This window comes from Anoplophora glabripennis, unplaced genomic scaffold (genome assembly GCF_000390285.2).
Source record: "Anoplophora glabripennis isolate ALB-LARVAE unplaced genomic scaffold, Agla_2.0 scaffold98, whole genome shotgun sequence".
Taxonomy (NCBI): domain Eukaryota; kingdom Metazoa; phylum Arthropoda; class Insecta; order Coleoptera; family Cerambycidae; genus Anoplophora; species Anoplophora glabripennis.
The window spans coordinates 648752-663562 of NW_019416280.1; the positions used below are offsets into that span (position 1 = coordinate 648752).

The 14811-nt window shown below is 31.2% G+C and overlaps 1 protein-coding gene across 1 annotated transcript; it reads right to left on the minus strand.

The window, feature by feature from the left end:
- Positions 1–918: 918 nt before the first annotated feature.
- On the minus strand, positions 919–12177 carry LOC108904939. The gene is made up of 3 exons (XM_018707665.1): positions 12071–12177; positions 2320–2504; positions 919–1070 (listed from the first exon to the last, which is right to left on the minus strand). The coding sequence occupies exons 1-3, from the start codon at positions 12175–12177 to the stop codon at positions 919–921; spliced, it is 444 nt and encodes a 147-aa protein (XP_018563181.1).
- Positions 12178–14811: the final 2634 nt, after the last annotated feature.

The window sequence follows — 14811 nt, forward strand, 5'->3', positions numbered from 1 at the left end:
AAATATCAGAATGCGTTTTTACCGATGATCTGACTTCATATGCTTCATATGGGAAAAAGAACTAAAGCAGAAAAAAATGAAAATAAACACCAAGAAGACAAAATTAATGTACATAGGGAAGGAAAATAAATCAGCAAAAAATACAACAAGTGAATACTTTTAAATATCTACGCGTGCAAATAGACAGAGAAGGGAACATGGAAAATTAAGTGGATGAAAGAATTACCAATGCAAGGATGTACCATAGCCATGTACCAGTAAGACGTTTACTGGAAAAAAGGGAAAAAGCTGGAAAACTAATATGACTGTGTATAAAACTATATTTAGACCAATACTAACGTATGGTAGTGAAATATCGAAGAAGAATTAAATGCATCACCAGACGAGACAGGTAGAGAAATGACATAATTAGAGAAGAGTTAGGAGCGGAATCCGAACTTAATGTCATTGAGAGAAATCCACTAAAATGGATTGGTCATCTGAGTAAAATGAATGATAATAGGCAAGTTAGAAGAATTTGGGAACTACGAATACAGTGTTGAGGAAAAAATACTGTTTCTGTACATTGCTCTTTAAAAGTATCTATTTTTGGATGATACAATCAGTAATTTAATGGTCCAAAGGCAATGTTTATCTAGATTAAAATAATTTAAATTATTATTGCAATTGCTATAATTCAAAAATTTGTACAAAAAGACTTTTTTCGATAGATTACTAGAAGTGCATAAGCTTAATTGTAAAAATAAGTATCATTCTATTACACACGTATATCATATTTTTCGTTCGTCTGCTTTTTAGGTTAGGCAAAAATAATTCTACAGAATCATCCCTTGACTGACCTTTTTGGTGCAAGGGCTTGTTTAGTTGGGGTTTTAAATTTTTACAACAACAAACTTCAGGATTTTTTATACTGTTAATCTAAAATCTACTGTAACCAAATTTGATACTTACACAACATTCCCTAAACTGTTTTGCATCTATTGGAGAGGTGAAGTTCAATCCCCATGTGTCATTCGTCATTGGATCTTTCCAATAAACAAAACAGTCCGACGCTTGTCCTATTCTTGTACCTGGAAATAAAGAAATGAAGTGAATGAGCAACAAGCAAATGTACGTTCGAGTTTCTTACTATCCGTAATGTAATAGGGTGTTACGCAAATTTACAGTTACGTTGAAGAGAAAACTACACTTTTTTGTATACACTAATGTCACGATAGTACCAATAATGAATTTATTTATAGCGCTTACACAAAGTTTTCTGCTACGTGCAAGTTGAAATTTAACTTTATCAATAAATATTATCCAGAAATGTCCAAGAAATGCAAGAGATATACATTAGTTTTTTCAGGTTTTAAACTCTATGACATTGCTACTGAAAACAGTAATATTTATCAGTAAAACACTTTGCACTTTCAGTAGTTCCACTACCAATTAACTAATTAACCAAAAACAGAGCTATGACATTGTAAACCCATAGCAAATTCCTCCCAACTGATTATTGAAAACGTTTAAATATAAACATAAAACTAACTGTCTAAAATTTGTAAATAACTAATTTTGAGAAATTTAAGGGAAAAACAAACACTATTAGAAACATGAAATATAATATTTGTTCAATGCAATCCTTTTATTTCTTTCTTTCATACATCGTATTTCAGTCTATCCTTTGATCTTGTGTAGAGGCTTTAGTAGCTTCAGTGGCTATTGTTACCTAATTTCATTGTTGACTGCTATTCAGTTTCAGATCTTCTTCTGAAGAAGAGAGTACTTTCGAAACGTCGTGGGTCTAGACCGATGACGTGGCAACTAATTGGAAATTGTTCGACCACTGTGAAGATACGACTACATTTATTAGAATATAGAATTGAGGACTTTCTAGTGTTCTGTTTTAAACTTTATGTTCAGAATTTTTGTACTAGATGACCTGATGAGCTGAACTAAAAAAAACAGATGGGCGTAGGGAAATAAAAAATTTAAGTAGGTCAATCTGACTTTATAGATTGAAAATACCGAAAGGTCCTTGATAGTTTGATAAACTGATCGAGATAAAGCCCCTAAAATGACCAAATACCGCAATCAATGTTCTTGTTCGTCCCAAAGTGGCGGTTTGATATATGCCAATTTGTACTATTTACATAAAAAAAATTAAAGAATTTAAATTTAAATGTAATTTTGCAGTAATATAGATAGAAATATTATGATATTGTGTAACGAATTGTTCAATACATGTGAAAATTAATTAATTACGTAAAATGTATGGGAAATATATAAATAATAATAATGATACTCGCAACTCAAAGGTTGTGGGTAGATACCTACCAGGCTGGACCAGCCGCACGTCTAATATTTTGTCGACCTGGGAGTTGTAGGCCGTTATGTGGAAAACGCATTCTGGTGAGTCCTGGATGCAGGTGATGTTGACTGGTACAAGATCCTCGCTCACCTGCTGCCATTTTACTGTGCCGGCGCCACTAGCTGATACATGAAAGACCTCCGCCCACAGCCTGAACATAAGAAGCAAATATACATTACATTACTAAGTTTATTCTTGCAAAATTGTATTATTTATACCCGCAATTTTTTTTACTCGGCAGCCAAATAACCGATGTCATTAATATAAAAGTTATTTCTCTTTAACTTTCATTTTTTTTCAAACTCATTTTCTCCCCAAATTACTTTTACTGAACTTTGCTGTTTCTTCAACAGTGAATTTTCACTGGCACATATTTTTCCAAAGGGTGCTACCTGGGTCAAAGAAATATATTGTTTATTTGAACCTACCTACGCTTATGTTAAAATACTATAGGTACTGAAAAGAGGGTATAGAAGAACAGTAAATTTATTTTTTTCTTTAGCTTAATGAAATAATTCGGTATAAAAATTACTAACTTTCAAATTATTTGAAATGTTTACCTTAAATTATTAAAACTAAATAAATCATACAACCCTTGGAGGCTGATACTAAAAGTGATTTATCTACCCCGCAGAATATCTTACATTTTCTAAAGAACATATCCTCTACAGTTAAATCAAAATATTCTTGAAAACAATGATTATTGTTAAATTGTATAAAACAACTATTCTGCGACTAATATCTTAACCATAATTGAATTACCCCCATAATATATAGTCCTATAACTAATAGTTAATAATAAAATTCCAAGTTATTAATAAAAACTACAAATTCTCACAAGACTGATATTTTCTTTTATTCTTTCTTGCATGTAAATCTGAATACGAGCATATAGTGTGTTTTCTAGTGGGAGACTTAGTTTTGTGGATATTTTTTCCAATATTTAATATGATTTTCCGTTTTTCATATTTAAAACTTCTGTTATTCATATTTAACCAGAATTCAATAAAAGTAGAAAAACTGTTTGTACACGTAAACTGTTTTCGATCTCTTAGAACAGATGAATACTTTCTTCTCTCTTTTTTAATGATTTAGTGACTTTTTAGTAAAACAACATTCACCCCTTTCCATTAAATATTGTTAAGTAAAATATGCAAAATAAAAGATAATGGAAGAAAGTGGAAAGAAGAAAGTCAGAAAAAGTTAAATGAAAACTTTTTGGTTTCTGAGTTACATGCCTTCAAAGTATAAAATAAATTTAATTAATCTTCATAACCCTTTTACCGATCGCGTTAAAATTTGGCACATTTATTTGGACTATTATACCGTATTATTTCATAAAACTAGTCAAATGGATATACTGGGTGACAGTTTTCTCCGGTTACCTCTCCCTTTTAGCGGTCAAACCTTTTACAGTGATCGTATTTTTTTAAACGGGCAGCAACATTGAAAAGTCGTTTTATTTAAAAATAATTTTTCCCTTGAGAAAATCGCCTATAGAAAGCTATTTTTGAGAAAAATGGCATTATTTGCAGATCTGTATGTTTCGATTTGCGTAGCAATGTCACGAATTTAAAACTTTGAGTTCAGTAGGCGATGAATACAAGATGATTGCTGTGGCTATCAGGTAATGTCATTATGGCAGTGGCGGCTCGTCAGGTGACGCAAGTGACGCACCGCTTCACCCAAAATTTCCGTTTCGTTGTGCAATTTGAAATTATTTTTAATTTTTTAGTTTTACATACTTTTAATTGTCTGATACACTGCGGACACTTCATAATTTGCGTGTGTTGAGTGATGAGGATCCTAAAAACACACGACATTAATGACATTACATGATAGCAACAGCAATAAACATCTTGTTTTCAGCGCCTACTGAACTCAAAGTTTTAAATCCGTGACATTGCTACGCAAACCGAAACATATAGACCTGCAAATAATGCCATTTTTCTCAAGAATGGCTTTCTCTAGGCGATTTTCTCAAGAGATAATTATTTTTAAATAAAACGACCTTTTCAATGTTGCTGCCCATTTTAAATAAATACGACCACTGTAAAAGTTTTGACCTCTAAAAGGGAGAGGTAACCGGAGAAAACTATTACCTAGTATAACGATTTGACTAAACCTTTAAGAAATAGTCCAAATTGTCCATAATAGTCCAAATACATGTGCCAAATTTTAACACGATGGGCAAAAGGATTATGAAGTTATTAATTAAATTAGTTTTATTTTTGACAATTTTGAAAGCTTGTAACTCAAAAACCAAAAATTTTTTACTTAACTTTTTTCAAGTCAAACGTTGTCGGTGAAATTTGTAGACACCCTGTATATTTAATAAGTAGTATTTCTTATTGTAGATTTCTTTTATATAATTTGTACTATATTTTCAATACATATTGCAGCCAAACAAGTAAAACTTTGATTATAAAGATGGTGTTGATTTTTCATTTTATTTTATTGATGGGGATAACAGTTAAGAGTCCCAGTTGGCCATGGAAGGAGATCAACAATTACCACACATTGACCAAGACGTGACAATACTGATATATCAGAGCTTTCATAAATGTTTACAAGCCAATATTAATGACTCATTTACAATGACCAATGGTAAATCGTTGCGTCTACGCTCGAAATGATGCGATCGCTGATTGGTTGAATAGTATCTCGTCAAAAATTACACTAATCACAATCAGTGAAACAGAACGTTGTGTTTGTAACAAAATAACAATAGACCAGTAAAGCGATCTTTATTGAATTACACGAATCAATGTCAGATGGCTGTAGCACTCTGTTCGGTTATCAACACTTTTTGTATACATACGTTTTTTTAAATTTACTGCTAAATAGGAAGTCTGAATCAAAGTTTATGTGATGTGCCTAAAAGCCACATGGTAATACGGCAGATTTTGCTTGCCAAAGTACGACCTCCAAACCTGGTTTTAGGTAAGAAATAATACTTTATATTGCAGTTAAATCAACTAGTTAAGCTGTGTATTGTAATCACTGCCGGTAGTTTGTTTTTTCATTGTGATTGTATATTTTAATTGATTAATGTTTTTAAATTATTATTTTAGTATTGTTACTTATGCCTCACTGTGATCGAACAACTATTTTAGGTGTGGTACTTCTAAATCTAATAAAAACCATTTTTCACTATTGAAGATTTCCATAAACTCTTACATGTTTTAACCTTGATCTTACCATTTTAATAATTTTTAATTTTCCCGAAATCTTATGGCCAACATGAAGGAAATAAAATTACTGTCCCAAAGAAAATTACTGGTCATGTGCATCATTAATTTATACTTATGTCTTTGTGTCCTTAGTTAAACAAACAAGTATATTTTAGATATAGCTAGAGAAATGGAACAAACATGTCTGTCCATTTTAGAGGCACTGAAAATTCAAAATGAATAAGTGACAAACCAAAAATACTGCGATATGTATATCTCTCTTAACAAGACTCGTTATTTGTTATAGTAATAGATTTAGATATGAGCATTTTCCATTAAAATAAATGATGTGGAATATTAATACATTTGTCCAGTGACTGATTTAATATTGTAATTATCCCAGTTTGACGAATTGTAAATCCAAAAAATTATTTTATTCTAGAAGTTATAGTTTCATTTAACTCGCAACAGTTAGGAAAATTTTGAACATAATGGCTCGAAATCCAATTTGGTCTAAGGCTTTATAATCTGCGTTAAATTCTCCTTTGGTGTGTTGGTTAATTAACCTTATAAGGCGAAGAAAGTTTTAATTATTTATATTCCAATTTGCAAACTTTGATACTGTCACATATTGATTAGCTTTTGACCTTATCCGTGTTCAAAGTTTTGCAATTTTAGTTAAATAACTTTGCTTTGAGGTGCTGACACGTACCTTATCCGAGAGTTTAATTAATTAATTAATATACATTAGAAGTGTGGGATGAATTATATGAATATTTAGAAGGCCTTTGTATAACTGGATAGGGTAGTACAAGTGTTTGACAACAAAGGCCGTTTGAAGAAGGACTAGTAAAATTTTCGTTTTTGTTTGTTGAACATAAATAATTAAAATTCTCAACGCCTTATGTAGATTAATTAAGTAACACAGCAAAGGAATGTTTAACGGAGATTATAGGACTTGAGGCTAAATTTGATGTGAAACTGAGACTTATTAAATACATGAAATTTCTGTTAAATGAAACTATGAGCAGTGCGTATAATTATTATATATGCCTTTTGTACAGGTTTAAAATCCAACAACTTTCACAGAGATATAAAAATATTCTTGAAGTTAAATTAGATGTTAAACTAGATTTACTTAGGTATTAAATGCATAGAAATTTCAATTACGTAAATGAAACTATTCGGTTCATATTAGTCTTATAGATCGAAGATTCGATAGCATTTTCAAATTTTCTGTCTAATTGATTAATTTATTTTTGCCTCTCTTTAAACTAAACAATTTGAAACCTTCACTATGACTATAAAACTATGACGTTTAATATCAAAGAAATCAAAAAGTAATTGTATTTTTGTGGAACTGTTATAAAATATTAATTTCGTAATAAGGGCTGCAATATTAACTTTCTGTTATTAAACCTGATTTCAGAATTATTAAATTCGGCAGTGGTTGTGCTGAAAAATTATTTTGCATTATATACTGATGATATTTGAATTACACCAGCTGTAAATGATACTAATTAATTCTACGGAAACAGATTTTTAATTAATAATTTTTGTGATATGTACATGTAAGATGTAAAATCTTGAGATAAAAAATTTCTTTGAACGTCACTGTCGGCGCAATAAAAAAAATAATGCAAGGAAAAATGTAAAAAAAAATTTTTTCATAACTGCACATAGGCTCAGAAAATTTTTCCGGGCTTAATCAATGCCGGGGTCATTTAGCCTGATTCATCAGCTTCAATTTGTTTTTTTTTTATTTTCTGTACTTACGACTATTTCTCATTGAGATATCGGTTACTGAGTGAAAAGTCATCTCTTTTTTATCATCGATCTCATGAACGAACAACGAACGGAAAGTGGTTTTTAGAAACTTGAATTAATCCTCTTCAAGGGCCTTTTGCTATATTTGTAATTTTTCTTTATACTCAGCATTAATTTGAAAAAGTGCAAAAAATTACTTTTTCTGCTGTTTTGGAAAGTCAGCGACTATTTTGCAAATATTGCGAAAAGTACCAACGTTTGTAGGTTTTCTTTGAGCTTTATACATGTCCATGAGGCCTATAAATTTTGAAATCGATCGGTCAAACCGTTTTCCTTTCCTGAATCGTCAAAGCATTATAAAAAATTAAAGGAGCAGGTTTATTGCTTCTTAAACATCAATTAATGATTATAATACATTTTTTTTGCTTTATTTTTCTTACAATTTCGTGTTAAATACTCATCAAATATCGAAAAAAAAAAAATTGAAATTATAAAAAAAATCAATTTTGAAAAAAAATCTAATTTAAAAAAAATATAATTTTTTGGCGTTCTTTTTTTACTATTTTTCATTGAATACTTAAAATATCCAAAAAAAGCAAAATTTGGAAATAATTTTTTAATATCAAACAATTTTTTTTCTCTGAGTATAATTTTTTTTTCTCAAACAAGTTACAGCGTTTCAAAAATCACTAAAAAAATTTGAAAATTTTTCTGATGCTTAATTGTTTTGCCAAATGTATAAAAATATTAAAGAAGATATGTGAATGCGATTGTTTAAAAATTGATGTTTCTTTGACATGAAATTTTCAATTCTTAGGATGTGATTCAATAATCTAATCCTAAACTAATCAATTAAGGAAAAATATGCGACGATTATTGTTGTAATGATAAATTTTGCATAATAATCAGTTTCACTCGTATTAAGTAATTATATTTATATATGTATATCAGTATTCTAAGAAGTCATTTTAATTAAAAGATATAGAATATATTGACCACGGATATTGACTAATAACGTATATAAACTATTACAGGAGTTAATTTTAATAATACCTAATAGATATAAAGGAGGCAGGGACAATATACCAACATGTTATTGATATTATTTTGGTGTTTCTATTAATATCTGTGGATATCTGTGATACGGAAAATTTTATTACACCTATAGATGTAAACATTAATAAGGAAGTATCATAGAATATAAATTGGCTCTTGTCAGACTTTTGATATCCGACTGTCTCTCACGACAATTTTTGTTGTCAGTACAGTGTTAAAGTTTTATTAGAGTAGTGTGACCAAAACGAGTTTATTTTATATAGAATTCTTTAAATTAATTTGTCAGCAGTTGGAAATTTCAAGGAAAAAGAGTTCTTCAAATAGATAATAAAAATATTGGGAAGTTCATAAGTTTTAATAATATCTCCTTATATGCTCCATCAGTGTACTTACAACATGACCTTTTTTCAAAGCATTCTGCAAAATCGCGATCTCTTTAAACATATAATTTTCACATATAAACTAAACAAAAAGGTTTTGTAACTACTAGAAGAACGAGTATTTTATGTTTTTTTTTTGTTCTTAACCTCTCACAATGGATTATTAAAAAATGTTTATATTCATATGTTCTAGAATTATTAGTTTTTAAAATGTAGTGTACATTTTTGGCTGCAGTATTAATTAGATTTTTCGTTTTACTTGAAAACAAGAAACTTTAAGACAAATTGACAAGGTGATTCATTGTATACCTTTAAATATATTAATCAAGTTTCTCGGCAAATATACAGGATATTTACAATCGCTGAGAATTTTGTAATGGTAAGTAGAATGTATTAACAATAAGTATTTTCAATAATCAAAATCGTTAAAGCTGCAAATTAGTGTTTACAATTGACAAAATTTTGTATTGTTTAACTTAATTAGTTAAAGTTTAACTTATTTAGAACCTTTGCAGAATGCAGTATGTTGAATTTACATACTGCATAAAAAGAGATGAATAATTAAGGTCTTAAATGATAAAAGAAATTGTTAGTTCAATTCTAGGTAATCATCAGATCTACTTTAATTTTCATTACGAAAACTTATGTGTTTTGTTACGAAAACTTAGTTGAGTCATTTATTTTTCTATATTCTTACTTTTAGCTGTGTTCTCTTTTTGTAAAAAGACAATGTGTTTGTGGTGTGGGTGTATTAATTAATAATAAGTACGAACAAAAGTGCTAACTGGACCACCAATACAGTAACTATAAATTAACGGATATGGTGGTAACGTATAGAATCGCTGATTTATTCTTATATCCAACGTTTCCCAAATTGACGTGCACCAACATTTGTAAACAGAGACAGAGTTATCGCTGACGTCAGCGGTACCAAAAAGTTTTCGTCATATCAATGTGGTAGGTATATGTCAGTAGCTATTAAAATAAATCATACAGCCATTTAGTTATTTAAAATTCTCTCTAAATTTGTAGCCATCCTGTATAACACTAGTTTTATATTGCAGCATGAAATAATTAATATTTCTGGTTTATCATTTCATTATACAATGACAATCTATTATTCATAAAAGGATAAATATAATTAAAAGAAAACGTAAATACATATGCGTAATAAACGCTGAGCAATCCAAACACAATCAAATACAGATGAGATCAAATGTGTTTAGATATTATATTAATCACTTTGATCTTGTAGAACTTATATTTTGAAAACTTGAAAGGTGTTTACTTTCTAGTACATTTCCAAGCAAATATTTAATCTTGCTTTTAAATTTCGTCATGCAAATTTTATTTATACAGGGTGTCCGGTAAGTACCTCCTAATCTCTCGGGAGTGTATAGGGGAGGTCAAAATAAAACTAGTCCTTCCTATAATTTTTTTCCTAATGTGCCCCCTAACGGAGTTATGGGGGGTCAAAGGGGTACCTAGAAATTAACGTTTAGGGTTATAACTTTGAAACTATCCTGTATATTTTAATAAAATTTTCGTACGTTGTAGGAGCTCTACGATTTGATGCTAAAATCAACTTTTTGCTATTATCAGGTGTCCAGAAACTGACTGGCCCTATCACAATTTTTCTCAAAATTTTGACAGAAGTAATTTTATCAAACTGAAAATATTATTATTAGATACTCTGATGGTTTTTCTTTAAAAATGGTACTCTTTATTTATTTCGAAAAAATGAACGGTTTGCGAGATAAATCGGTTTTGAAAAAAATTGGTAACAAATACAACAATTAAAATTTATTTTTTTACAATAAAATCATTCAAACTCGCTACCAACCAAGGTTTATGGTGAATGTGTGGGCTGGCATTATCGGGAATCATTTGATTGGTCCATTTATTCTGGAGCAAAGACTTAATGGTGCTCCTTATTTGCAATTTTTAGAGGAAAATCTAAATATTTTGTTAGAAGAAGTGCCCCTTCAAATAAGAACTGAAATGTGGTACATGCATGACGGTGCACCACCCCACTTTGATCGTTTAGTACGTCAACATCTGACGAATGTTTTTGGTGATCGATGGATAGGTCGAGGCGGACCTATATTATGGCCACCTAGGTCGCCCGACCTAAACCCATTAGACTTTTTTCTATGGGGTCATTTAAAAAATAACGTTTATTCAACAGCCGTAAATAGTAGAGAGGAACTTCTGCTGAGGCTAACACAGAACTGTGACCATCTCCGCAATAATCACGGAATATTATTTCAAGTGCACCGGGAAAACATTCGTAGGATTAGAAAGTGCATTGAAGTACGGGGTGCTCATTTTGAACATCTACCAAAGTAACATTTAGGTACCTTCGTTCATTGTTGAATGTTCTTTGTTGCATGTCTTGCAAGTAAGTTATTTTTCAAATGTTATTTTTAATTGGTCACTACTTGCTCATAAAGTATAGCCAACCCGTTCAAAGATTTCTGGACTTGATAAAGTTAAAGAAATTAAATGCATGAAATAATATGTAAAAAAAATTAATTTTAATTGTATTTGTTACCAATTTTTTTCAAAACCGATTTATCTCGCAAACCGTTCATTTTTTCGAAATAAATAAAGAGTACCATTTTTAAAGAAAAACCTTCAGAGTATTTAATAATAATATTTTCAGTTTGATAAAATTACTTCTGTAAAAATTTTGAGAAAAATTGTGATAGGGCCAGTCCGGTTCTGGACACCTGATAATAGCAAAAAGTTGATTTTAGCATCAAATCGTAGAGCTCCATGTGTAATACAACGTACGAAAATTTTATTAAAATATACAGGGTGGTTTCAAAGTTATAACCCTAAACGTTAATTTCTAGGTACCCCTTTGACCCCCCATAACTCCGTTAGGGGGCACATTAGGAAAAAAAATTATAGGAAGGACTAGTTTTATTTTGACCTCCCCTATACACTCCCGAGAGATTAGGAGGTACTTACCGGACACCCTGTATAAGCAACTCTCTTCTTTTTTCGTAGTATCGATAACTTTACTGCGGTAAGAATTATTTTCCGATTTTAATTTTCTAGTATATACTTCTCTATTTAACTTTTTGTATTTTAAACAGTCATTCCGTCGCGAATATGACGGCACACCTTGTTGGATGTGTGTAGTTAGTAGGACTCAGAAACTTTAATTTAGTTTAATAATAAATTTTTTATGTTAGATAAGTGTATTTTCTCTACAATTTTTATTTACTTCTCGTGCTCTAGTTTCTCTTTGTTATTTGTTAAGAAATACCAACCCTTGTGAAACGCTTATGGATACTGATGCGGACGCCGCTGTACATCAGCGGAGAACTTACCGCAGTAGATGCCCATCTCGTCTCCTGGACGTCTGCCACGGCGAGTCCTCGTATCGATACGCTTTCCTGAGGATCGGAGCACACGAGCAACTCAGCTTATTGCCCATGGATGCTGGGCACTGGCACTGCCCCCTTTGTCACCACATGTCCGTGCCAAACTCGGGACCCCTGGAGCCCCACTGACCTCGCACGCCGCGGTTCAAGGACTGAGACCGCTGGTGGTGTGTCGGTTTGCCGTGTTTGTGCTGGAACAAGAGTAAGGAGGAGTTAGATGCTGAAAATTATCATGAAGTTTATAAAAGCTGTTTTGAAAACATATTTGATAACAATTTCTGGAGCAGAGACAACATTCATGGGTCTATTCTTTCTTATTCTCGATTGCGGAGTAGTTGTTTCTACAATATCATTAGTTAAAAAGTGTATGATGATTTATTTAATAGTAATAACACACAAGAAACTGCTTCTGTGAAATTGCGAATTTTCTGAGAAATCGTCACAACAGCAAGGTTAGGTTTTCCACTGCTTGAAAATAATGCTGATGTTGATTAAAAAACAATATTTAAGGATATAAGGTATCTGACTTCCGTACAGTCAATTTTATTTTACTCAGAACCGGTGTAGCTTTAGATTATAGTAACAGAAAATATAGTAAACGGAGCTAGGATGACTCGTTGGCAAGACTCATCAGATATAGACTTGTTTTTGGAGTAGTAATACCTATTAAACAGTTGAGAACGTTACTCATTGGTGGGATCACATCAGGCATAGACCGGATTCGGAGTCATTTGTCCTCATCAGTATGCCATAGGTCTGACAACTGATGAATGATTCAGCTATTTTAGAGCCTCATATTCGGACAGGGAGTAAGTAAATGTGAAATAAATACATATACTGGTAACAGCTACTTAATGTCTTTGTAACAGTCAAAAATTCATTTGCAACTGTGGAAAACTTAGAGCATGTACTACATGGAGCACCGCGTGTTAAAAAGTGTAGACGTTGTAGGGAGAATAGGCGATAATTTGGGTACTCTCTCTCTCTCTCCCTATTTTATTTGAATTTCACGAGGGAGTTAGCCAATCATGCACCTGCGCAAGAGAGAAAGATAGTACCCAATCTATCTCTTTCTCTTTCTGTCACTCGTCTACACTGTCACCGTAAGCGAGCTTCATCCATGTAGTATATACTCTAAGGTGGAAAATGTTCATCTAATTGTTATATTCGATTAAAGTATTCTGGTACATTAACAATTTAACTGATCGAACAATTCCTGATAATTTGAAGCTGGCCACTGGCTCTCGTTGGAGCAGTCCTTATGAGACTTTTCTGTTGCAATCCAATTACTGCAGAAAAATTTGATGTATAATCCAATGTCTAATCAACTCGTATGATTACTTCTCAATTCTTCATTGTGTCATCTCGGAATATCACAAAAATGAAATTAGTTAGACTACCAAATCCAGTTCTCGGATTGATTCAGTCATCGAGAAATTGTTCACTCGTTACAATGAAAGCAAAACACTTATTTAATTTTAAAATGGTGTCATTTAAAATCTCAACTTCATATTCAACAACACTACAGCCCGTGAGAGTTTGTATATTAACATATTATTTTTATAACATTATTTGGTTCTCTTTGACGCAATGTTAAATTGTTGACTTAAGTATAATCATTCCATTTAAAAACCGTTATTACTTTCAATAGCGATTCGTTAAAAAAATGGAACTGTTGTAATGAAATGGAAATTTTAATTACAGTAACTACAAAACACATGTTGCATTTACTACAATCATAGAATCGCTACAAAGAATGCGATATTTCATGGAATAGGTCCTATTCATTCATCGTCAATCCTAGCTGATCACTTCCAATTATTTACTATTTATTTATATGTTAAGTTTTTATTCACATCGTATGATTTTTCCATACAAAACACGTCTTCAGTTTTACAAACACCATTCCATTCATATTTCTTTTACGACAGTATAGTTTTTTCAAGCTCACATTTTGAGACATATATCATCAGATTTAAGTAATTCAAAAATGTGTATTTTACTATAAATAACACATCCACACAAAAAATCGACTTTCGGGTCCAGACATGTTTATTATACGTTTTTTGGGTCGCTGGATATGAAAAACACTCGTCTACATCACAGTGCTACTCTCTTTATGACTATCATTTTAAATAAATCCCCCCAATATTTGTACAATAAAATCAGATTTCGAACTGACGTTCATAATTTAAACACCAGATTTAAAGGTAATTTAACCCCTCCTTTACATAAAACTGCAACATTTGAAAGATCGTTTAGTTACAATATGCCAAAAATTTACAACGCCCTACCGTTGCCTCTCAAATCGCTGTCTGTCAGTTGTTTCAAAAAAAAATATAAAGCCTTTCTTTTTAATTCCCAATAACTAGTACCTAATTACAATCATATAATTGTTTCGCTTGCATATCTCTTCTGTGTGATATCGTATTACTTTTCTTTTTACTATATATGTGTATGTATGTATTTAATATTTTAAGTGTTTAAAGTGCGACTTAAATGCCGTGGCGCATCTAGCATGGGTTAAGTGGAAGAACAGTGTGTTGTCCACTGGACGACACAGCTGAACTTCGCCCTTTCATATATTTGTATTTTAGTACATGTGTCTGTTTTTTATGCTATATATGAATAAAGAATATTATTATTATTATTATTATTATTATTATTATTATTATTATTATTATTAT